At 44.6% G+C, this 24,340-nt stretch overlaps 1 protein-coding gene across 3 annotated transcripts in view; it reads right to left on the reverse strand.

Annotated features, from left to right (window-relative positions):
* Positions 1 to 24,340, reverse strand: part of PTPN14 (protein tyrosine phosphatase non-receptor type 14) — a 175,751-nt gene that overhangs the window by 25,373 nt on the left and 126,038 nt on the right. For all 3 annotated transcript variants that reach the window (XM_082615025.1, XM_082615027.1, XM_082615026.1), the window contains 8 exons: positions 22,215 to 22,285; positions 21,209 to 21,296; positions 17,132 to 17,220; positions 14,058 to 14,145; positions 13,116 to 13,198; positions 10,780 to 10,837; positions 7,374 to 7,452; positions 3,687 to 5,164 (listed from right to left, as the gene is read on the reverse strand). In XM_082615025.1, the coding sequence (XP_082471151.1) occupies positions 3,687 to 5,164; positions 7,374 to 7,452; positions 10,780 to 10,837; positions 13,116 to 13,198; positions 14,058 to 14,145; positions 17,132 to 17,220; positions 21,209 to 21,296; positions 22,215 to 22,285 (2,034 nt within the window). The remainder of the gene's footprint in view (positions 1 to 3,686; positions 5,165 to 7,373; positions 7,453 to 10,779; positions 10,838 to 13,115; positions 13,199 to 14,057; positions 14,146 to 17,131; positions 17,221 to 21,208; positions 21,297 to 22,214; positions 22,286 to 24,340) is intronic.

Here is a 24,340-nt window from a genome sequence, read left to right on the forward strand (position 1 = left end):
GACACCATGGCCCCCAGTGACCATGGTGGAGCACCACTGGATGTGACTAAGCCATGGGAGTATATGGATCTAGGGGCCAAGCAGAGGACTTAGGGGAAGGTTTGGTTGTTAACACCTGGCCCTTGTTTGTGGCTTTTCAACTCCTCTCTATCTCACCTGCACAGACACTCTGAAACTGGATCCGTCGGGGCTCCTGTTATTTGGTCTATGGCTGTGCTTCCTCACGCCCTCTAAACTGATTGAGGTACCAACAAACCTCCATTTACTCATTTCAGGCAAGGCAATGGGAGCATTTTCCACCAAATAATTTTGTCTTAGAAGACAAAAGAACAGAGAGACTTCATAAAGCATAGAAACAGATGAGTTTTACAGAGTTTATGATTCTGATCCACACGAAAGTGAAACCAATTTGCAGGTTCCTTTGGTTGCCACAGATGAAGGAGTCATCTTATTCCTGTTTTCTTTTTTCAAACCTTTAGGTATTTTTTTCTTAGTCTGTCATTTAGACATCTACTCCCCAGAGAAGTATCTTGATGGAGCCACAGTGCAGATTATTCTAATTGTGGGTGTAGGGGATGGCATTACACCCCTACATGCATCCCCTCAAGGCCACCTACAGTCAGAATGGAGCCTTGGGAACTATATCCAATATCCTGGGATAAACCATAATGAAAAAGAATATATATGTATATAAATATATCCGAGTCACTTTGCTGTACAGCAGAAATTAAGCACAACATTGTAAATCAACTATACTTCAATAAAGTTAAAAAAAAAAAAAAAAGAATGGAGCCCTGGCCTTTATGAGTGATTCTGTCAATAAGATGCTTGGTCCAGTGACAGGGCTGACCCATCAGACAAACAAAAGGAGCATCTCAGAGGAAGATTAACTGTGAGAAAGTGAGAAAGGTCCCAAAGGTATAATATTCTTAAGAATGGCCCTGGTTTCTCAACCCCAGACAGATTTTGAAATTTTTGGATTTAAATGTGGTGGGGTGTGTTGGCAGGGGGGAGGTGTTAGTTTACTTGTTTATTAGTTCGTTTTTGTGAGGGAGAATTTTCCCCCCATTATCTCTTTTAGTTGAGAATGTTTTACTCCTCTGCAAAGTTGTAAGAGAGCAAACTTTTTTTTATAAATGGTCCTGAGGTCCTCCCAACAGTCCTTCTGCATCCTTCCCACCTGCACCATAAGGTAACCCCAACTGGGCCCAAAGCCCAAAGAAACCTATTTGTCTTTCTTGGGAAAGGATTACTACTTACCTAATGAAAACTGAAACCCCAGTGATAACCTATTTCTCTTAGCTCCTCCTCACTTATCCTATCAGCTTATTACCAGAGATCAAAAATAATTAATTCAAAGATCTGATTTGGTCTTTTCTCTTCCCAGTACCTGATTTTGGGTTAGGTGACTAAAGACAGTGAAATGTCTTCCAGGCAGCAGCTGGAGCCAGGGGAAGCTAAGACAACAGGCCTGAACTATCCATCAAATGGACAAGCAGCTCCAGAATTGGAGGGAGAGACTTGCCTGCAGGGCAAATTCTCACCATAGCTGTCTCCCTCCAGTTCCTATTTGGTTACATTTTCTCATTTTCTTATCCTAGGGAGGCCCTGACAGCCTTCTCTTCTTAGCCATGCCTAACAAGCCAGGCAAGGGCTACCCATGGTGGGGGGTGGGGGGGACAGACAGCCATCTGAGATGTGGGGAGGTCACTGGGGTGAGTTTCTTCATAAAGACAATAGAGACCCACCCCAAGAGTCAGTGCCAGTGGTGGTCACCACCTTGCCTGGCTCACTGAAGACCCTCCAAGTCCTACGCTGAGGTTGGGACACCAGCCAAGGGCGGCAGCCCTTGGGCTCACAAGTGTGTAGGATTTGGGAAAAAATCAGAGAAGGGACTTCCCTGGCGGTCCAGTGGTTAAGACTCCATGCTTCCAATGCATGGGACCAGGATCTTAGCTGCTGGTCGAGGAACTAAGAACCCACATGCTACGAGGCATAGCCAAGAAATAAACATTTCTTAAAATTAAAAAAATTTAAAAAAAGAAAGAAGAAGAAGGTACACATTAAAAAAAAATCAGGAAAAATTACATAGGTCTGGGGTAATGATGTTCCCGAACTAGTTAAGGGGTAAAATTGGCTATTCGCTCTTACCCAATGGATGGGATGCGAGGACACGTGGAAACAGTGGAAAAGGCCCTTGCTCCTTTGGGATAATGCCTGAAGCACTATGTAGGGAACCAGTGCCATGAATTTGGCTACAGGCTTTTGTTTAATACAGGTAACAAGAGAGGAGAATGAATACGACCTAAGTGAGGCTAGGGGACCATGTAGGCAGCAGCTGAATGCTTAGCTTAGACTGATGGGTTCTTGATACCGAGTTGTGTTAAAGGGGTGTGAGGCCAAGAAGTGCTGAAAATCCCTTTCTACCAGTGATTACTTTTCCCAAACTCAGAAAGCTCTGCCCCCAGGCACCCAGCCCGCATCTCATTCCAGCATCTCATTCCATCCCCAGGAAAAAGCTCCCCCGCAAGGCACCTAGCCCCGCATCTCAGCCCCAATGGTCTTATTTCCCACAGGCACAGCACAACTTTCACAATTTCCCTCTAGGTGGAAAAAGTTACGCCTGTACCAAATTCTTAGCAATACTCCACGGATGGCCAAAACCGAGAGGCTAAGAATGTTCTTAAGGTTTGTCTAAACTAGGAACGTTGCTATGGACTAGATTCCTAAACCGAGGGACTTGGCATCCTTAAAATGTTGGCTCTTTACTCTTCTTTACAGGATGATTCCCTCTGGAGAACTGGGAGACTTATAAATGAAGAAAGTCTAATGAACTCCATCAAAGCCCATTTTAAGTTACAACTGCTCTGGAGTTCCTAAAATAAGCCCTGGCTACCTTATAGTTCAGCTGTGGTACATGCAGAGGAGAAGTCAGTCTAGGTTTGAATGGTTATATTGAGAGGATTTTTTAATTTTTTAAGGGAGTGAATACTTGCAGGACAAGTGTGGTGTGTGTATAAATATGCATGTGTGAATTCTTGATAGAATAAGTGGTTAATGGAAGCTCAACGGTAAACTTCTGGGTTTATTGTAATTCTCTTGGATTTGTGTTAAACATCTCTCGAAAGAAGCTTTGAAAATAAAGCTGGATACATCATGGACAATATTGATGAACGATCCTGACATCTAGATCTACACAGAAAGCTGTGCTCTGAAGGGATGTTGCTCTTTTAATATCTAATTGGAGGAGGAAAAATGCTTTCCCCTGGAAAAACCAAAGTACCAGGAGATGGAGGAAGGTGAGCTCCTGGCAGCTCATGCAATGGGAAGTCTGACCCTGAATAAACAGCAAATGCTGGCCCAGACACCAATCTCAACACCACCAACCTGTAATATCCTGACTCTCTCACAGCACTTTGCACCAAGCACACCTATGAGAAGCCATGAATGAGAATGGAAGGTTTATGTGAAAACAAAGTTGTGTGACATGAAACACTACCTGTTTATATGCCAAGTGATGTTTAAATCCCTACCACATTCCCTGAATAAGCCTTGCGCTTTCTTCAGTGCCCAGAGGATGTATGTGTAAATCATGGAAAAGGAGCAGAGGGGGGCTGCGGGCGAGGGTGGAAATCAGCCTGTTCAACTGTCCCTTGAAAGATGCCCTGGGAGAGGAAGCCACTTACCCGGATCATCATCTCTCTTTCTATAATGCTGTCCTCCAGGGAGAACATTTCAGACACAGGTCTCTCCTTCACAGGCTCTTTCTTGACCCGCTCCTTCACACTTGTCAGGTCGGGCTCTGAGATGGATGGACCAAGAGAGGACCCGTTGATGGCCATCTGGTCAGCCCGGGAGATACTGATGGCCTTGGCTGGCCCCTGCCTCAGGACCCTGGCCCTGGCGATGGCGGGAGGAAGGCACACCTGGTCTTGCCCCAGCGCCCCGTTGCTCACACTTTTCCTGGGTCCGGGGTACTCCGGTGGGGGCTTGTTTGGAATGCGGGCTAAGGCGGCTTGTAGCTGGGCGCTGTACTCCATCTTCTCGCGGAGCGCGGGGATCTGGGGCACTGGGTCCGGAGCCTCCTCCTCTTCCTCCTCGCTCTCACTGCTGTGGATCAGCATCGTGGCATCTGAGAAAGTCTTCCTGTGGTGATACTCGGGAAGCTGGGGGACCTCGTGGCTCCCCGGCACCTCCTCGGGCGGCCCCGGCTCTCGTAGAGTGTTGCGGCGGGCCATGGGGATGTTGAGTGACTTCAAGGTCATGGCTTCCATGCCCCGCACCATGCTGCTCATCACCTCCAGGCTGTGGCGCTTGTGCACCGTGCCGTGGTGCTTGGTGGCTGTGAGGGGCTCGCTCACCTCCTGGAGAGACTGATGCACCACCGGGGAGCTGTCCTCCTGGAAGGTCTTCACGGACAGCTGCACTTTGCGAGTCACCAAGTCGGGGCTACTGCCGCTGACGTACTTGTGGCGGTGGCTGGCGAGGTCCGGGGTGCTGGTGGCAGGGCGGGGCCGTGGGTAGGGGGGTGGTGGCCGGAAGAGATAGTTTTTGAGCATGTGGGCCGTGTTGTAGTTATAGGTGCCCTGGAGCTGCATGTTGGCCAACTCTGGGGTGCTCACCGTGTGTGAGATGGCGCTTGCCCCGGGCTTGCTTGGCACCGTGGTATTCTTTGGGTTGATCTGGTCCGATGGACTGACCAGTTTGTTACCGTAGCCCCCCTGGGGCCCATAAGGGACAGTGTAGGGGTGCCTCTCCCGCATCTCGGGCTGGCTGTACACCAGATCCTCTGGCTGGTTGTAGGCGTGGGTGTTGATGATGTTGAGGTTTCGCAGGGACTGGCTCTGGCTGTCCGTGTGAACGACCCCCCTCTTCATCTGCCGCATGACTGTCTCATAATCGGGGGTCGGCCGGTAGGACGGCACGATGATGGCGCTGTGCCGGTGGCTCGGGATGTAGTCAGCCCGCATGATGTCACTCCCAGGGATGCTGAGGTTGGAGGACACGGGAGAAGCCTGGATGAAGCTTTGGGAGCAACTGAGGGAGTTGACGCTGTGAATGCTACACACACTGCCATTGGTGACGGTGCCATTTATATAATTTAAGTCCAGGCTGTTGTGCGAGTTGCAATACAAGGCTTCTTCATTCCCATGGAAGATGCTGTCTGCAAGAAGTCACACAGAGGCACATGAATGTCCACACCATCCCGCTTCAATCAAGTTCATCCTCACACTTACAGAAGTCATAAAAAGGGAAATCTCATGGTCTCCACCCACACATTCCATGGAAAAACTGGCAATTTCTTGGGCAAGATGCCAACATATGGAAGGAACATTTTAAAGCACACTAAAAAGAAAAAGTGAATCTAAACAAAGAAAGCTATGCACATACGGAACCGTTATCACCTGGGTTAAGTTCTTGATTTGGCCATGAGCTTTTAAATCAGGCACCAACAATGGCCCTCACATTGGGAGACCTGTCCTCTTGTTCAGGGCTCAGTGACAGAACTGGATGTTTGGGCCAGGAAGTCAAGAACTTTAATAGGGCAATAGATTTGAAATTATTGAGTACTGGGAGCTGATCTTCCTGACTGCAACGGGAAAACTCCCTGTATCTGAGGGACTGCCGAGCCTCCGTCAAGGCACAAGGCAAATAACAGTCAGGATGCCAGCTTGCGTGGCTGCTTCATTCTGATCAGCAACCAACGGACAGCAAAATAAGAATCAGGAGGTTTTTTTAGCCACTGTCTAAAACCCTCCTCTAGAGTTGGTTTCATCACTGAGGTCAGTTTCACATGAAAATTAATAATACTTTAAAGTGGTACCTAAAGAGATAAAAAGCAGATTTCTAAAGTAAGGCCCATTCTGGGTGTCCAGTGTTCCTTTAACACACACACACACAGACACCCCTAGGCAGGCAACCTCTTGCCAACACACTTTTCTGTGGGCAAAGTATATTCATTTTTTACACTATAGATTTAAGCACGAGCAGAGTAGAAGAAAGCAAAGGCAGAAAAGATTAAAAAGCAGAAAAGGTGACAAAACACTTGGCTGCCTGAAGAGGAAGGGTGGGAACACAGACCAGATGAGATGATATAGGCAAGAAAAACTAGGAGAACATGTTGTATTTATCCACCTTAATGGGGTTTGGTGCCCTTCCATAGAAGCAGGGTAACTTTGCTAGTCTGCTTATAAAAAGTTGTGTTTTACTAAATTACATCATCTTGATTATCTTAGTCTCCATGGTCACATTTAGACAGTGCAGAAAGATTCAAAACAGCTAGCATATGATAACCCAGAAACAAATTATCCATTTACCATACTGTCAACATCCAATGTTTAATCCCATTCCTTTTTTGACATACAGTTAATGTAATGATTACAGAGCCTGGCTCAAGAGTCAAGACACCAATATTCATATCCAAGCTCCCCAGTACCCTTTCTGTACCCCAGTTTCTGTATCTGTCAAATGGAAATAATAACAGTACGTATCTCCTAGGTTTATTTTGAGGATTAAATGAGACAATACAGTGCAAGTGCTCAGAACAAGTGCTTAAGGAGAGGAATTGCTCTATAAATGCTCATTCTCAGAATAATTATTATTGGAATGGGTTTTTTTACACACTTTGCATGGGAGTGTTTAGGGAGAAAAAGAGGAATAAAACAGTTTAACAAGTGCACTGAGAAAGGGGCCAGTGGGAGAGATCGGAAAGGAGAGTTAAAATGAGGGGCTGAGGTGAGGGGCTGAGCGCTTCCCTGGTGGCGCAGTGGTTGAGAGTCCGCCTGCTGATGCAGGGGACACGGGTTCGTGCCCCAGTCCGGGAAGATCCCACATGCCGCGGAGCGGCTGGGCCCGTGAGCCATGGCCACTGAGCCTGCACGTCCGGAGCCTGTGCTCCACAACGGGAGAGGCCACAACAGTGAGAGGCCCGCGTACCGCGAAAAAAAAAAAAAAATGAGGGGCTGAGATTTTGTGTGTATTTCTTCCAGTTATTCTGGATGCCTGTGTTCTCTGTCACCTTGAAAACCTGCTTGACTGTTACAAGCTCTCTGACACTGACCAGGAGGGTGAAGAGTATTCTGTGGGGCTTAGCTGTCACTCTCCTCTCTATCCCGCTTACAAGAAGGAAGAGGAGAAAGGAACTTGCTCACTGCCTTCCCCCAAGTCCCTCTGGAGTCAATTCTGGGGAAATTTTCCTCTCAGGGGTAAACGATATTCCATGCCTTTCACAAATCCAAGCTGTTGCCTGCTGCCATTCAGACCATGACAAAGTTAAAATGAAAGTATCACGGTCACCCCCCAAAAAAAGTCTCAGTGCCCATCACCAGTTCTCAACTTTGCGTCTTAAGAAGGGACAGCGGCAAGCCAGTTACCTTGAGAAGTGTGTGTTTCCGAGTAGTGTTCGCCACACTGGACGTGCATGGGAGGCAAGATGTACGGTTGTTGCCGGGGCTGAAACAGAGAACACAGCACAGGTGGGAGGCCTTGGCACAAACGGCCGTAACACGCACGAGTACCAGCGCAAGCACACGATGGCCCCCGTCGCTCACCCCGCCTGCAGGGAGGCACGCTGCAGATGCTCCGCCCTCCACACTCAACCCAACCCTTCCCTAAGCATCTGCACCCCCATCTCATCACCAAGCTTAGGACTGGAGAAACAAGAAGGGGGGAATGGGGAGGCTGGTTCAAGGTGAGAAAGAGGCTGTAATCAACATGAAGGCACCTATTTATAACGTATTTTCTAACACACCTGCAAGGCTCCCAATGCCTTTTTTAAAGGAATAACTCAGAAGATGTATTTTATTATGTTCCACCTAAAACATAATGAGAGTAAGGGGGAAGCCTGTTTCCTTCTATTCAAAATTGGGTCCCTCCTGAAGCCACAAGTTCGAACCCATCAGCATAGTTGTACCTAGGACCCTAGTTCACAGGGCCACATCAGCCTCAAATAGGGACAGGGGAGGGTTACGATGGGCCCACTTGCAAATTTATATAAAATCTGAAATGTGATCCCTAACAATGAGCGTGCAGGTCCCAGGAGCACTTATTGACCCTCCCATTGCAGAGGATCCAGCTCAACCATCTAGCTCTTCAGTGAGGACTCTTCGCCATAAGACTCTTAAAGATGGACATTTAGACTCAACCTGAATAACTCCGTGCTGCAGAGGAGGGTGAAACTTTTAGAGAAAACACCAAAATGCTTAGAGAGCTTCACTAACTGGGGAGCTGAGAAAGGAAATATGATTAATGGCTAATACGGTCTAGAGCAAGTCATTTAACCTCAGTAGGTCTCAGCTCCTGTCACTCAAATCAGTCTCCTCCCTCCAACATTATCCATTTTATTCACATATTAGGGTTCCAGGTAAAAATGTGTTTGAAGGAAGAGTTTTGATATTAAAAAATAAACTTTAAGCTTGTAAACCACCAGACAGGATGATCTCTTATATTTCTATTTGATTATTTTAAAATTAATCTTATAGATATTAGTTTAAATGTTACTGCTTTGGGACAGAAGCTGAGATCAAGTCAAAAAAAAAAAAAAAAACCCCACAAAGCCAGCAGGGGTCACACTTTCTCAGTATTCCTCAACAGAAGAAAAACACTACGCAGAGTCCGAGGCTGGGCAAATAACTCATCTACTATTTCCTTTGCTACAAATAATGTTTAATCATCAAAGGGGCAAATAAAGAAGGTAGTGAAGACAAGAAATCCAAAAATTAAAGAGAATCAGGGTAGAAGAAATAAAGAATTGAAATTAATCTAAGAAAGTAGTTCAGAGTATCAGCTCTTCTAAATATTCCCAAATCTCTCTTGGCTGGTTTTTGAGTAGCAATTTAAAAATATTTTTCCTCTTTTTGATAATACGTAATTCAACTCAATTTTTCCATGATTGGACAGCCAGTTTTTAGGTTTAAAAAAACAAAACAGAACAAAACAAAACAGTAGGGAGGGATTCATAAAGGGAACAGAAATATACAGCAAGGCAAAGTTGGCTCACCTCTGCCTTCTCTTGCTCTTATTTAAAAAAAACAAAGAAAAATCCTGTAAGTAGGTGACTGTTTATGAACTGGCATAAGTCTGTAAGCAATACAAGTGAGAAATAGCAATAGCTAATCCTCCAAACACCATTTCAGGATTATTTATTGTCTCTTTATATATTTCAACATATTATTCTGTTTCTTTCCAGATCTGCTAACACAAAAACAAATTAGATGCCACAATATAGGAGCCAGAAGGGCAAGAGAAAAACAACAATTAGAAGCCCTTGTTATCAGCCAGGAAGCCCAAAGGAGACAATGTTCTCTGGTTTTACTCTCACTCATCCCAAGGAACTCTTGCTGAAATGGTTTAATCCTAAGGGGCAGAGGAAAGGGAGAAGCCAGGAATCTGGCTTCCTGTAGATTATCTTCATCCAAACAAAACAGGAAAGCCTCTGTATCTTCTCTAGGTAATTAGGATGAGATCAAATCACAAGATAGCCCTAAAACACTTTGCTTCCCCTGGTGTTTCATGGACACAAGTGAACATTTATCTCACTAGTAAAGACATGTGGACTTTAAGGAAGGGAAAAGGAAAATAATATCAACAAAGGAGAAGAATTAGGAAACCAGTGCCATGAACAAATCTATTGGTACTTCAGGGGAGAAGCCCAAAGCAGCCCTCTACATCTCCAAGGCAAAGACCTCTTGTGAGATGTTGCGCATTAACACAGAGATTAATAATATTCACATGGGTTTGCAGGAATTATCAATATTATGTGATATGATGACCAAACTCTAGAATTCTAAGAGTTCATGTCAAAGCATTTTCCAGAAGAAAAAAAAAATTCCTAAAACAGTTCCTTTTAAAAGACAAGTGAAAGATGTGCTATAGGATATATATTGTGTATAAAGAAAAATTCAATTTTATTCTCCCATCAACTCAAAGGAACTGTTCAACCTACAAACATTTAAAGGTCACATGTTTATTCTGATTTTGTGTAAAATAAATCATAATCTAAAATAAAAGAATTATGACGTAAAACAAGTAGACATTTTAAAGGAAACTCTCCCACGTCTTGCTATATCATCCTTAAGTAATTCCCAAAATAAAACACAGTCTAAGACAGAACACATGCATTGAAATGAGTTGTGTTTCCTTATTCACATGATTAGTAGAGCAGTTTTTTTAAAAAGGCTAATGGTAGGTAGAAAAGTGGATCAACTCAAATTCTGTTGGCCTTAAAATTAGAAAATTAGTTAATTTTAATTTTCTTCCCCACTGAACACTCTACCTAAGACCATCAACTAGACTCCTTCAATTTTTGCTCATTTAAAGTAGACATTTTCTGACTAGTTTATTAAACTCTGTCTATGACAATGAATATAAAAGAATTTGTGGAGATTATAACTGAAGACATGTCTATATGCAAAAATCAGAAATAGTGGATAAAGATAGATAGATAAAGATAGATAAAGCAAGTGGAAAAAAACACACAGTAGGTTGCGTGCTCAAGGAACATGGTCTCATCAGCCCAGACTAAAATTCATGGGGGTGAACCCTGAGTCACACTTAGAAAAGTGACGGACATGGGCGGGCACAAGAGGGACAAAATGGGTGTGCATCACACCTGCATAGCAGACTGATACCCTTCTGTGTTCTCACCATATCTCGCCTGGTCATGAGGTCATGACCTAGTCATGATGACCTAGTCAGTCATCCCTCTCCTCAAGTTAACAACAAAGGGACACTCCCACCCCGACAGTCAGAGGACTTGATAACTGAAGATTTCATACATACCAGGGAGGACCGGCTCCAGGTGGGCTGGCGTCTGATAGGGGGTGGAGAATTTGATTGTCTACATGAAAAGTCGAAAAAAAATGAGGATGGTTATGATTATTTACCATGTACAGGAAGACCAGATAGACAAGAGAGGGAGAAGAGGGGAAAGGAGAAAAGATGAGTTAAGGATTACAGCAAAACATAAACATTTTCTATTTCTGGGTGCTGAAGCTAAGAACAATTTCAATTTCGCTTTTGTTCTTTTTTTATTTTCAAAATGTCTGGAACATATGATACTTTTATAATATGTTTTACAAAGTAATATTAGAAGAACAAGGCTTATTTCTAAAGACAAATTATAAGGGAAATAAAAATCAACAACAGTCTTTTAGAGGTTAGAGAGTGGAGACCTCTGGAGAAGGATGCTGTTCAGATGATGCTGATTTCATAAAACTCCAGAGGGCTATCCCAAGCCTTCATGTAGCCCATGCTGAGGCTCTGAAACTATCAATATATACAGAATTTACTGTCTATGTGGGGTAGGGGGCATGCTCTTTAGAGAGTCCCAGTTTTTATCAGATAAGAGGTTAGGAACCTTCCATACATGGTTATGAAGAAGAAAGGAATGATTATTACAGAAGTAGAAAGGAAAACAGAATTTCCTTAATTTTCAGTCTAATATGTGATGCTCACTCATATATGTGATGCTCACTCATGTAAGTAGAAAAGGCCACAAAAGAAATACAAATACTCAGAACATTTTATGTTAAAGTCACTTGCTAAGAAATGATCAAACCAGAAGACTACAGTGAAGACTACACTTCTCAAAATAGTTTTGTTTTTAAATTCACCTGACAGAAGTCAACTATAGAATTCTTGTTAATGTCAAAGACACCCCAACAAATCAAAGGCAACAGCAGAGAACTGCAAAGATGTGACCTATAGGGAATCTGTTCAAAAGAATGGTGTGTGTGTCTATGCGCGCATGCGTGTGTATGCACGTGTGTACCTATAACAGATATGGTGGCTTAAATTGCTGCTCTCTAACTAGTGCTCTTCTGATTTACGTTTGCAAACTTTGCTGGCAGACCTAATACTATATAGTCATCTCTTGGTATCCAAGGATGATTGGTTCTAGGACCCACCTCGGATATCAAAATCCATGTATGCTCAAGTGCTTTATATCATCTGGCATAGCATTTGCATATAACCCATGCACATCCTCCCACATACTTCAAATCATTTCTAGATTACTTATAATACCTAATACAACGTAAAGAGCTGCAGTTCATAGTGAATTCAAGTTTTGCTTTTTGGAACTTTCTGGAATATTTTTTAATATATTTTGATCCACGGTTGGTTGAATTCACGGATATGAAACCCACAGATACAGAGGGCCAACTGTACTATCAAATATACTTTCAGACTCTGACAGTGGCCAATGGCAAAGACTGGTTTGAAAGAGCTCCATCACGTAGAGAAAAAAGTCTGTCAGGACCTGATGCTCCAGTTCTAAAGCAGCACCTTCTTCAGCAGGAACTGCTCTAGGACAGTATTTTCACACTCTTGCATGTGTCCACTGGGGAAGTGGGAAAGCAGTTCTTCTCCTGCATTTACATCCCGAAGTTCTTTGAAACAAAATTAAGCACCTTGGGTGTCCCAACTGCTGACGTACTCTGCTGAGGAACGTCTTTTGAAGGCAACCAAAGGAAAGGCTATGATAGTGTGAGCCCGGCACGCTATATCCAAGGTCAGGTCACAGTGAAGTTCCCTCATCAGACTCCCTTTATCATCTTTATTTCCAAATTAAATTGAAAAACACACACATGGATTTGTGACATCTATTAGCGTCTTCCAAGTCTTCCTCTAATTACCCTGGCCTCTCATTTACAGGCGGGTGACATGACCCAGAAGCACACGCAGGTCAGCCAACTGTGTGAGCAACACAGGGCTGAGGAGGACAGCAGCTTCCTCTCTTTCAAGTTGGCTCGTCACTCTGCTACCTGCTTCTGAACATACTCCACATCTGACAGAAGGGGCGCCCCGGCAAATAGGGAACCGCTCGGTTCCTCCAAACTCATGGCAGAGGTTGGAAAGGCACTGATGTCGGCCAATCCGTTCAGGAAGTCAAGCATTCACAGTCAATTTGCAAATCATTTTCTCCCTAGGCATGTAGACTACACAAGACAGTCTTCATCATTAAAGCTCTTTCCCTTCCACCCGGCTTTAACTTGCCCCTTTAGCTTCTACAAGGAATGAGGAAAAAGAGTCAGTATAAAAAGCGATCTACACCATCCCTAAAGCACAAGAATTTAAGCTGATCCAGGGAGAGGGTGGACAAGATGTTTACTTACTCAGTGCAGATTTTGTTTTGTTTGTAAAACTTGTGCCGTGTAGCAAACAATCGAGATATATACTTGGCATTTTCGATATCATCCTTGGAGAAGAAGAAACAGGGGAAAAATAAACGTCTGTTTGATTGTATTGGGCTGGCCAAAAAGTTCGTTCGGGTTCTGCCGTACAACCCCAAAGGAATTTTTTGGCCAATCCAAATATATGCATTTCACTAGGATTCCTCTGAGCAGGGACACGTCCCTTCCTCCCTTCATGTCAAGCACAAAATAACCCCCTGAGCCAGAAACCAGTGTGCTGAAATTCAGTGGTGGTCATGTCTATGAAGCCCACCCAAGGATGGCAGACAATACTGTCTGCTAAAGAATCCTTTATGCTCAACGCGCTGGGGTTACACTGATGATCTGGCGTGTCTTTACATAATGCTAAACCAAGTGCTTTAAAAATCAGTAAATGAATCAAGGCAGAGCGTAGCACGAACGCCAAGCATCATCACATGGGAGGCAGGGAGGTGCAGGGAGTGCCCTGGCTCTCAAATAGGCACTCAACAGAAAGGCAATCACCCAGTTTGCTTCGGATCAGCCTTGGACTATGATGGCAAAGAAAATCCAAACCAGCCAGTAAAAGAAAATACCATGCAATATCATCAGGGGTGACTAGTCAAGGGCATGCCAGACAATGGGATCCACCACAAATAAGGCTGGTGGAGGAACCCAAACCCTAGAGACAAAACTCAGCTTGAAACCCCAGCATTGTGAGCATGAAGTCCCCACCACCTTCCAGAAATGAGGGATGACAGCACTGGGCAAGTATTGGAAAGTTATGGGTTCAACAGAATACTTGTTCTCTCATGACATGGAGAGCGAGGAAAAGATATTATAAGTTGAGAAGACAAACAGCAAGCTGCCTGTGGGACCCTGCCTTCACCTGTCCGTTTTGCTTACCGTGTGAAAGAGGGCAGTCTCCTCTTTGCTGATGAGCTCCACCAGGATAGTTGACTTGTTGTGAGTGATATTCCCCATGTCATTCCACCTGCACAGAAGAAAGCCAACGGCGTTTGCCCAAAGACTTTCTAGGCATTTATGACAGTATAGGAGTGTCACCTGTTATTACTGAGTCTCATTTTACAAATTATGATTTAACCATATTTTTAAAAGCTAAACGTCCCTCCTCTCAAAGCAGAAAAGGAAATAAAATGCAACACGCATCTATTTAAATAGCTAAAAATCCTATGTAAACGACGTCTAGATATTGCTGTTAATAAAGTACACTTTCCTTTACGACCTAGGAGGAAAATATGCCAGAGACTTCCACTGTCTTGGTTTTCACACTTCCAAATGGACAGAGCATTTCCCGTGATCCCCGTTTTCAATGCTGGAGGGGGATGTCGTTTAAAAGTCATGTGTGGAATTCCCTGGCGGTCCAGTGGTTGGGACTCCGTGCTTTCACTGCCAAGGGCCTGGGTTCGATCCCTGGTTGGGGAACTAAGATGCCACAAGCTATGCAGCGCGGCCAAAAAAAAAAAAAAAAAAAAAATCATGTGTCTCCAGGAATCTAGGCTGAAGAACGCACAGAGGTTCTGTGTTGCAATGTACACTACAGATTTGATTATGCCACTTGGAAAAAATGCCTAGGGAGTGTTTAATGTGCCTACATTTCTGTGATCTAAACACACACACACATTTCCTTCCCTTTCCTCATGGAGATCTTATCTAAAATGAGATACACAGAAAGAACCACCAGACAAGGGAAGGTAAGCTCCTGCTTCCCATTCTACTTGGAGCCAGTTTCTAATCATCTCTTACACTACCTACCCTTCACTCTGCTCCCCGACCTATAATTCCCTGCCCACCGCCTTCTCCCACCGTCCTGCTTTTGCTCATTACACTTCTGCCTCTGCCTGCATGATTCCTTTAAGACTCAGAAGAAGTCACTTTCTCCAGGAAGCCTTTCCTCAGCCCCAAGCACCCACATGCCAGGAAAGAGCCTAGTGTAGTCCTCTATCAGTCACCACATTGTATCACAACTGTTCATGTCTGTGACCAGATCCCTAACTAAACCAAACTCGATCATAGGCCCTCGTGCCCCGGGCAGAGATTCTGCTTTCTTCACCTCTGTATTCCAAGCACCAAGTACACCTGGCACACAGCATACAATAGATGCTTGCTGAAATGATGAAAAGTAATGAGGTTGTCTCGCATCTGTATAGAGTACAGTTCTTTTATCAACTCTCTTAGGTAGACAAGGCGGCTATTTACGTTCCACCCTGGAGATGAGGCAATTCAGGCCAAAGGGGATGACTTAGCCTCACTCACTCTGCTCATCAGGGACGGATGAGTTCTATACCTTCCAGGTTTTCCTCCGATCAGCTTTCCGTTACACCAGTACCACCTGTTTTTACATACATCTACAGGTGTTCTGCACAGCTGTCTGCTGACTTACGATTCCATTAGATCACATCTATGTGGACTCACAGCTATGTGCTCCTTAGTGAAGGTCTCAAGAGATAAGAGATATGTGGTCTCCTCTAGCTCCATTCCCTCAAATCAACTGCCAAAATTCTGGGTCCACTCCTCACTCCACCATATGACTTCACCTTAGTGGCACAATTAACATGACACTGTAGTAGAAGTAAATTTCCATCTTGTAAGGGTTTCAAGGCAAGGGCTAAAGGAAGCAGTCTAGAAGCAGTTCCTAAGGAAACTGAACAAAACCTGTGAGGTGCTTATGATCAACAAACTTTCAAATTGCTATTTTCTATTTAATCTAGATAGCCAGAATCCAAGATGTGTCTGCTTCTCTTCTCCAGACTCAAGCACTGATTTAGCTACAAAGAACTGTGTGGGACAAAATGCCTGGATAGCTTTACATGGGCATAAAAGTGTATAGTTACAACTCTGCACATATTTATATATTTTGTTTAATTTGTTGTAGGTATATGAGTTGACTGAATATGTCCAATAGTCAAAAAGCTTATTCTGTAGCTCCAAAGAGCTCTCTCCCCACTCCTGTTTCAATAATGTCTCTATTCAAAGAGCAAGAGAAAATAAATGGACAAAAATAATGGCAGGGTGGGGACCTAGGAAAATAAAAGCCAATTAGGAAGCTTTTAGTGGGAAAACTTTTTCAAAATGACCTGCAGTAACTGCTGATCCAGAAAATACACGGCTGGCCAAGAATTCACTTCCAGAAAGTGGACCGTGCTTTGCCTCTAAGATCTGTCTTTGATCATCTGCCCTGCACGTGCAGCTCTGCCTATCAGATGCACACACAGGAAAGCTGTCTTTCCGGTAAATAATAGGCCATACTGCCCTCATAAATGAAAGCAAGCATGCAGTTTTTCGGATTGTTGATACTAAGACGGGATCTGTGGGCACCCATACAAGCAAGCTCATTGACATGTAATGTAGGGGACACCCTGCCACTTCCCTATGCTGCTTCTACTCACGTTAAATGGAAAAGAAGGTTGAAGGGTCAAAATAATAAAAAGTACCCAAGTCCTTTCAGTTATGATAACAAGTTGATTGCTTTTTCAAAACAGACTTTCACAAATAGACCTCTTTCGTTAACAGAAAAATTAGTTTGCACTTTTCTGGCACATGTGGTTAGGTAGAGGGTTCAGGGCAATGGAAGGAAGCCAGTGTGGATTTAATGACTGGTCATGGGTAATCGAGGCAAAGGTAATCCCATGGGGGCCTGACTCATGGAAGAGCCCATCTCCAACCAGACTCATAGAGTTTTGTTCCACTCTTTGGCTCAGTGGTGGTTCAGCTACGCATTTCTTGGGGTCAGGTGGAAAGAAAGAACATCCCCCATCCCCAAACCAACCCCCAGGGAAAGTGAGATGAATTTCTCCATAACCACTTAAATCCTGCAGAGGGGGCGGATCTTATCAGAGTTGAGAAAAGCTCAACTCTGATCCATGGTCTGCCTCTTAACTCATCCGTATAACTTTCATACTCCATGGGGTTTGCTAAAGCACCTCGAGGGGAAAAAGGAGAAAGACAAATCAGACTACCTGTATATTACTGCTTGTCTTCCAATTCTGTTTCTCACGAAAATCCCCATAAAGAAAATGCCCAGGTGCACACTGTTTCCATGATTGTCCTGCATAAGATCAACAAAAGATCGTTGTGATGAAACAGATCCCCAGCGGTCTGGCAGCCTACCCATGGGGACCACACCCCGTTTCTCGCCCATACGTGGAATGAATCATAGAACGGAATGGGGTCAGAAAAGCCACTAGGTCCGAAGGGACGCATCGCACTGTACATCCTAACAGACTACATAGATACCTTTTTTTCTTTTATCTCAGTTTGTCACAATACATTTCCTGTTTAAGAAAGAATTTTAGGATTTTCTCAGATTTGTTGGCAGTTAAGATTTTCTCTTTCATGAATATCTATTAATATCTTTTCTAACCCTAGTTTTTGGTTTTTTAAATCAAAATTATACATGCACATAGTTTGATTATATCTGCATACTGCATATGTGCAATTATTTACGCACACAGTTTGAAGAACTGAATCCTCTTTAGATCTTATTTAAAAGCAGCCTTGGACCCACCATTTCCTCTCTCTTAAAGGCATCCACTTCCACCACTTAAAGCCCTAGAGTGTGTCTATTTGCATCCACCATGCTTGGCCTTCCAATTTAGAACCTCATGTTCCTCAGTTCTGGGATATTTTCTCAAATTACTACCTTCTGTTTCCCCTTTTCACTCCTTTTAGAACTCCCACTGTTCAGATGTTGGACATCTGGGCTGGCCCTCCAATTTTATCTCCTGCCTTCCACATTCCATTACTTTGGGTTTTTTTGGGTGAGATTTCTCCTAATTTAATCTCCTAACCTATCTATTAAGTTTTCCATTTCTGATATCATATTTTAAATTTTTGAGAGTTCTTTTTTATTTGCCGAATGTTCCCTTTTAAAAGCACTCTATTCCTTCAAGAAGGTAATATATTTTTATTTTTTATCCTTGAGGCTCATAGGATGGTATTTTGGGCAGGGGGCCCTTCACCCTGCAGACTCTCTGCCTCTTTCACACTGCTTCATTCTCATTGGGTTGACCTCTATTGTTCCTATTAGGGCATCATGGGGGTTGATGATGCTCGGCTGTCTATTCACATTCCAGGGTGGGATGCTAAATGCTGGTTGGGACCTTTGTGAGCACAGGAAGGGCATGTGGATGATAGACTTCAATGTCGGGCAACCTGCTGGGCCCTGTCTGGGGGAACCCAGAGGTCTTCGGTCTGGTCTCTTGGTCCAGTCAGGTGCCTCCAGTCTCCCGCCTGGAAGAGTATAAACCGGCTGCCAGTGTTCTTGAGAGCAGAGTGGGAGCAAGGCTCAGCATCCAGGGAGTAAACTGTCACCCAGCCTCCTGCTTTCACTCGGGGTACAACCTCTTTGTGGAGTAAGTGGAGGGCCATGCCCAACTAGGCCTAAGATGGAAAAGATACCTCCCTCAGAATACTTGATCCCACTTAAGACACAAAGATGACAGTGTCCCTTCTCAGGGACCTCTTCTCAACCCGCCTCCCAAAGCTTCCATTCAAGTAGGCGTCTTCTAACAGAGAGAGAGAAAGGGAAAGACAACTACTGATGGCAAAAGCTGAGACAGCAAGAACTGGGGAGGAAAAAAGGGCCTTGGGGACTTCCCCGATGGCGCAGTGGTTAAGAATCCACCTGCCAATGCAGCGGACATGGGTTCGAGCCCTGGTCTGGCAAGATCCCACATGCCACGGAGCAACTAAGCCCGTGCGCCACAGCTACTGAGCCTGCGCTCTAGAGCCTGCAAGCCACAACTACTGAGCCTGCACTCTAGAGCCCACGAGCCACAGCTACCGAGCCTGTGCTCTAGAACCCGTGAGCCACAACTACTGAATCCTGCGCAACTAGAGCCCGTGCTCCGCAACAAGAGAAGCCCCAGCTCGTCGCAACTAGAGAAAAGCCCACGCATAGCAATGAGGACCCAACACAGCAAAATAAATAAATAAATAAATAAATAAATAAATAAATAAATAAATAAATAAATAAAATTTTTAAAAGAGGGCCTCGGTAATTATGAGAAGTTCAAAGGTAAGCTGTATTACAGAAAAATCTGTGAGGGAAAAGAAGACAGGTGAAGTAGAGACGGGAAGGAAAAGGAAAATTCTGCAGAAAGACATTTCTGGGCACGTTGCCAGTAGGTGGGTGCAGAGGTCTGGTGGGAGTGGATGGGGACATGGGAGGAGCAGGCCACCAGGGTGGGACAATGGAAAAAACACAGAACGGATACCCGTCAGAACAACTTAGCCAAGGATTGAGGCTCCAGACTCTCCATGACCCGTTCCAGAAGCTCCGTCCCTCCATGCCCACGTGCTCTGACAGTACAGGAGGATGCAGGCTGCGGCCAGCCCTGTGTTTGTGGAGGGGGAGGGGCAGACCTGTCAGGAAATGGAAGGGACCCCCGCCCTGAGCCTTGAAAATTTTTGAGAAACCACTCATGGAAAAACCCACACTACACATAAAGGTTCTTCCCTGGGACATATCCATAACACACTTTTTAAACGTTACTTGGTCAAGAAGGACCTGTACTAACCCAAAGGGACCCCATCCCCATGTGCAGGCTGCCCCTGCATACTTTCCTGGTGGCTTTTTCACTTAGAGCTGACCCCATCACTGCCCACAGGGGTACTGCTGCTCCACCCATCATCCTTGGGTCGCCAGGAATCATGTGGTCTGTAGGTGGTCACCTGAGTCATGAACAGATATGTGGCGGAGGAAGAAAAAAAGCAGCAGCCCAGCTGAGTTACACCCACTGGCAGTGAGTCAGCCGTGCCTATCTGCCCACTCGGACTAAGCTCTGGTATCTCCCTTGTACTTTTCCCACTAAAGGACAGACTAGAAAACACATCAGAACCAAGCATGGTGGATTTCAACACTGTCTCCACTGCCTCTATTTCCCACAGTTCAGAATGACTGAAGACAACACAAGCAAATGACCACCATGACAAAACCTCCAACTTCCAGGGCCTGAGAAGTCAGTTTTCTAGAAGTGGAGAAAAGTTTACTCTGATTTTCCAAAATGTCATGACTATATATGGGCTGGTGAAATGGAAGTGGGATGCAGATGGCTTCATAAGGTATTACTGCAAGGAAAATGGATTACAACCCTATGAAAGGCAGCCATTAGAGAAGCAAAAGAAAATTAAACAAATCTGAAAAAGAGCCGTTTAGCCTTTTTTGCAAGCTGCGGACACCCTGCTCGCTTCTACTTGATACACATGGGCAGTTCTCATTAAGGCAAATTGCAAGCGTGCAACAGAGGGGGAACAGAACACTTATACAACAGCCAGCGGAGCCAGTCTGGAGTGAAATGTTTATGCTGAAATTGCAGGCATCTCCCAAATTGCCGAGATGTGCCAGTTGCTTTAGGTTTCTGATAAAACTCTAACTTTTGTAAAGTGGGTCAGCAGAGAGAGGAAAATGAGTTTGGATGATGGGCTCAGCTCTGTAAATGACCTTGCACCATGACCCCCCAACCACACCCAATTCAGGAGGTGGATTTGTTGCAAAGGATGGGATGTGCTGTAACCGTTTCCTAGGCATAGTTTCCAGACAACACCAAAGGGGCTGGGAACCCACAACAGAGGCTCTGTAGAGCTGGAGAAATAAAGTATGATTGCATACAGGAAATGTTATTCTTCCTCACAAACAGTTATCACTGCATCAGCCCAAAGAAGAGAAAAGAAAAGAAGCACGGGCAAGAAAACTGCTGGGGAGGGTCTGTATTAAGGCACGCATGATGTTTGCTCCTTGTCCCACTGGAAGGCTGGATGTGGCTTCGATAAATTCTTGGTACCAAATGGGCTGGTGTTTGGTACTCAGAAGGTTGTCTTACAAATGAGATATTCTGCTGAAGACCATGGAAAGCTTCAAACTCTCTCTGTTACGAAAAAGGGTTTGCTTTACCTAAAGTAAACTGGACTTGCCAGCTAATGCCATGTAGCAGTAAGAAAGCCAAGCCTTCTGGCTCTCTGCTCTCAATAAACACTGGTTTTTCCAAATGCCTGTGCTGTTCTGAGATGGCTGAAGCAAGGAGAGGGTATGCTACCTTCACAGGGAAGATTTCCTGTCCAAAGCCATCCAAACGTTCCACCTCATTGATGTACATAAGCTCAGCTTCTGCTGGCAGGATTCCACTAAAATCAAAAGAGCATCAAAGGAGGAAATGGTTAAGAGCAATAAAGTCAGTGGAAGATCCTACCCTCCTGGTGGCAAATTCCAGAACTGTGGTTTTAGTTCTGGGAAAAGCCATTGTCACCCAACCAACTGTGCAGGCATGGTGCATTACTAAGTAATGCATTAACATATTCCTCAGTAGCCTTTTACTCAACAGGGAATAATAAGAGGAAGGCAAAATATTTAATTAAGAGCCACAGCCCTATAAACACTAAATAATTATTCCAGACATCCTGGTGAATAATGCTGCCTGCTTGAAAAAAAAAATGTATTTTTCTCCCACCTGGGAAAAAAATCTCCACTGTTAAAAAAGAAAGAAGGAAAAAGGAAGAAAGGCAAAAGTTTCTGAGGATGACATTTTGGGAGCCAAGTAACCAAGATAAGAGTCTAGGACCACTGCACATGTCCCAAAGAGCTCCACGTAGCCCTGATCAAGCTCTCAGGGATGCCTTAAATCTCACTCTTTTCCCTGCTGACCTTGACTTTCCCACCCAAAGCAGCTCTTGAGGTCTGCACTCAGCCCAAGCAGTCCCAGGCTTCCCAGGTCTGGCAACAGTTTTAGGAAGATCACAGAAAGGAATTCCTCAGGCCAACATGTGGGCCAATTGGTGTTAAAGAAAAAAAGGAAAAAGGAAAGAAAAAAAAAAAAAAAAGAAAGGGAGGGAGGAGGAAAAAACAAAAGGGAGAGAGAGAAAAAAAGAAAGGGGAATGGTAGCACAGTTTTCAAATCTACATGCACTCTCAGAACAGAGCTGAATCACTTGCTACAAGAAACAGAACTGTGTTGACTCAAGCCGGGGCTTGCGGGGAGGGGCCAAATGTCTCCTGCCTCGGACAGGACGGTGGCCACGTGCTGAACCTGGCAGCCCCCGACTTACCTGTGGGCTTTGTGTTCTTGGGCCACCTTCTGTGTCAGCTCCTCCAGAACAGCTTCTTCCAGGGCCAAATCCTATCAAAATGGAAAGCAGTTAAGGTCACTTGCTATTTTGCTTGCAAACCTTAGAAGCTCTCTTTTTTCTAGAAGTTGTTCCTGATTAGCTTCACTTCCTCAGTCTCCCTTGACTCCTTTGACTTAAAGGTGGTCATTTTTAGGACAGAGGTTCATTTTTACTTTTGTAACAGGGCTCTCCACTATAACAGGCTATTTCAAGGCATATTTGGGGTTGCCATCTAAATTCTGGAGGATCTGGGAATAGCTCTTTTTTCATTTACCTTCTTCCCTATCTGCCTGCCTCTTGGACTTTTATTAAAAATGCTTTGTAAGAAACAGAAACAGACTCACAGACTTAGAGAACCAACTTATGGTTACCAGGGGGTAGGGTGGGGGGGAAGGGATAGTTAGGGAGTTTGAGATTGACATGTACCCACAGCTATATTTAAAATGGATAACCAACAAGGACCTACTGTATAGCACAGGGAAACTCTGGTCAATATTATGTAACAGCCTAAATGGGAAAAGAACTTGAAAAAGAATAAATACATGTACATGTATTGAATCACTTTGTGGTACACCTGAAACTAACACAACATTGGTAATCAACTATACTCCAATATAAAATTAAAAGTTAAAAAAAATCCTCTGTAAGTGCTTATACGTTTTTAACAATGAGGATATACAGGCAAATGAGTTTCCAGGTCATCATCCCTTCCAAAGCGGAGCCCAAGAAGGGACTGTGCCTGGCCTTTTTATCCACCAGCACAATCCCAGCAAACTAATTCAGAGCCACCTGAAGTCAGAGCTGGCTCATTCAGAGACCAATTGATGGGGCCTTGGGAGCAAAAGAGGCCACGACAGCTCAACCGCCGCAGCGGAGCTCCAGAAAGTAACAGGTGGGGAGCTGACCAGCTGGTGTCTTGACCAACTGAATCCCAGGCCCCTGGACCCGTGCTGTGCTGGCTCCCACGGGATTAGCGTCAACTGGACACATTGCTTCCCAACTCCCCTTCAATGACGGCGGGAGTAGTTAAAGGGCTTGTTAAACATTTAGCAGGAAAGTGAGATGGAGTCTGGAGGAATACATCCAAGACGGGGAGACCGATCAGTTCCTGAGACACTGACAGGCATGGAGATTCTATAGCTCATCCCATCCCTTTCGGTGGCTCCGGCCCAGATGCCTCTGCCCTTCCCAGGTGCAACTTCCACGCCCCCCAGGCTGGTGAGCACCAAGGAGGGCACAGATGTGCTCCGTCTTCCTCTGAGCTCCAGAGGGGGCGTAGAAGGGGCTCCGAGCTGTGTGTCCCGGTGAGCCTTCCAAGGCTCATCAAAGACACTTGAGGGGGCGGGGGACTGATGTTTTCACAGAAAACATCCAAAACGCCTCATTCCCTTGGTTCTAAAATATCATTTATATAAAGATTACGTCCAATTTAACAGCTTTTCATGAAACATTACCCCCCAAACTGCAAGAAACATCCCATCTCAAATGATGCAACTGGAGAAAATCAGTATTTCTTAAAGCTGGAACATGCGAGCCTAACTATATATTGGAAATTCTATAGCTCTGCAGATGGTCCTGAGAAACCTTAGAGAAGACGGAGGGAATTGCTGGCAGCTCTCATTTTTCATGTGTTACTGATTAATTTGCTGTTTTCTGTTTAGCCATCCACTGAAACAACTCAAGTCCATGATAGGAAACAAGCTCGATGTTTTCAGTTTTATGCTGTGGAATCACAAAGATGCCACGTGGCTTAGGAATCCAGCTGTGTCTGTGCATCTAGGTACCGAGTATTAGGAATAACTCAATATTAATTTTGAAAAGCTAATAAAAGGCATGTGGCAATAGAATAAAATAAAGATAACTGAAGATCAAAAAGTGCTCCAATAAACTGCTGTTTCCTACTTTGAAAGAAGAAAAAGTCCGAAGGGACCCCTCTGCTATTGTACTCAACCCCTCCGCCTCCATCTGTGTCTGGGGCCTCCCTGAGGTATGTGGTCCCACCACAGGGCCAGGCAAGAGTGGCTGCGCTCGGATGAAAAATGGCAGAGAGCGAGCCTGCACACAGC

Source organism: Mesoplodon mirus (genome assembly GCF_964341445.2).
Source record: "Mesoplodon mirus genome assembly, chromosome: 3".
In the NCBI taxonomy this organism is placed as follows: domain Eukaryota; kingdom Metazoa; phylum Chordata; class Mammalia; order Artiodactyla; family Ziphiidae; genus Mesoplodon; species Mesoplodon mirus.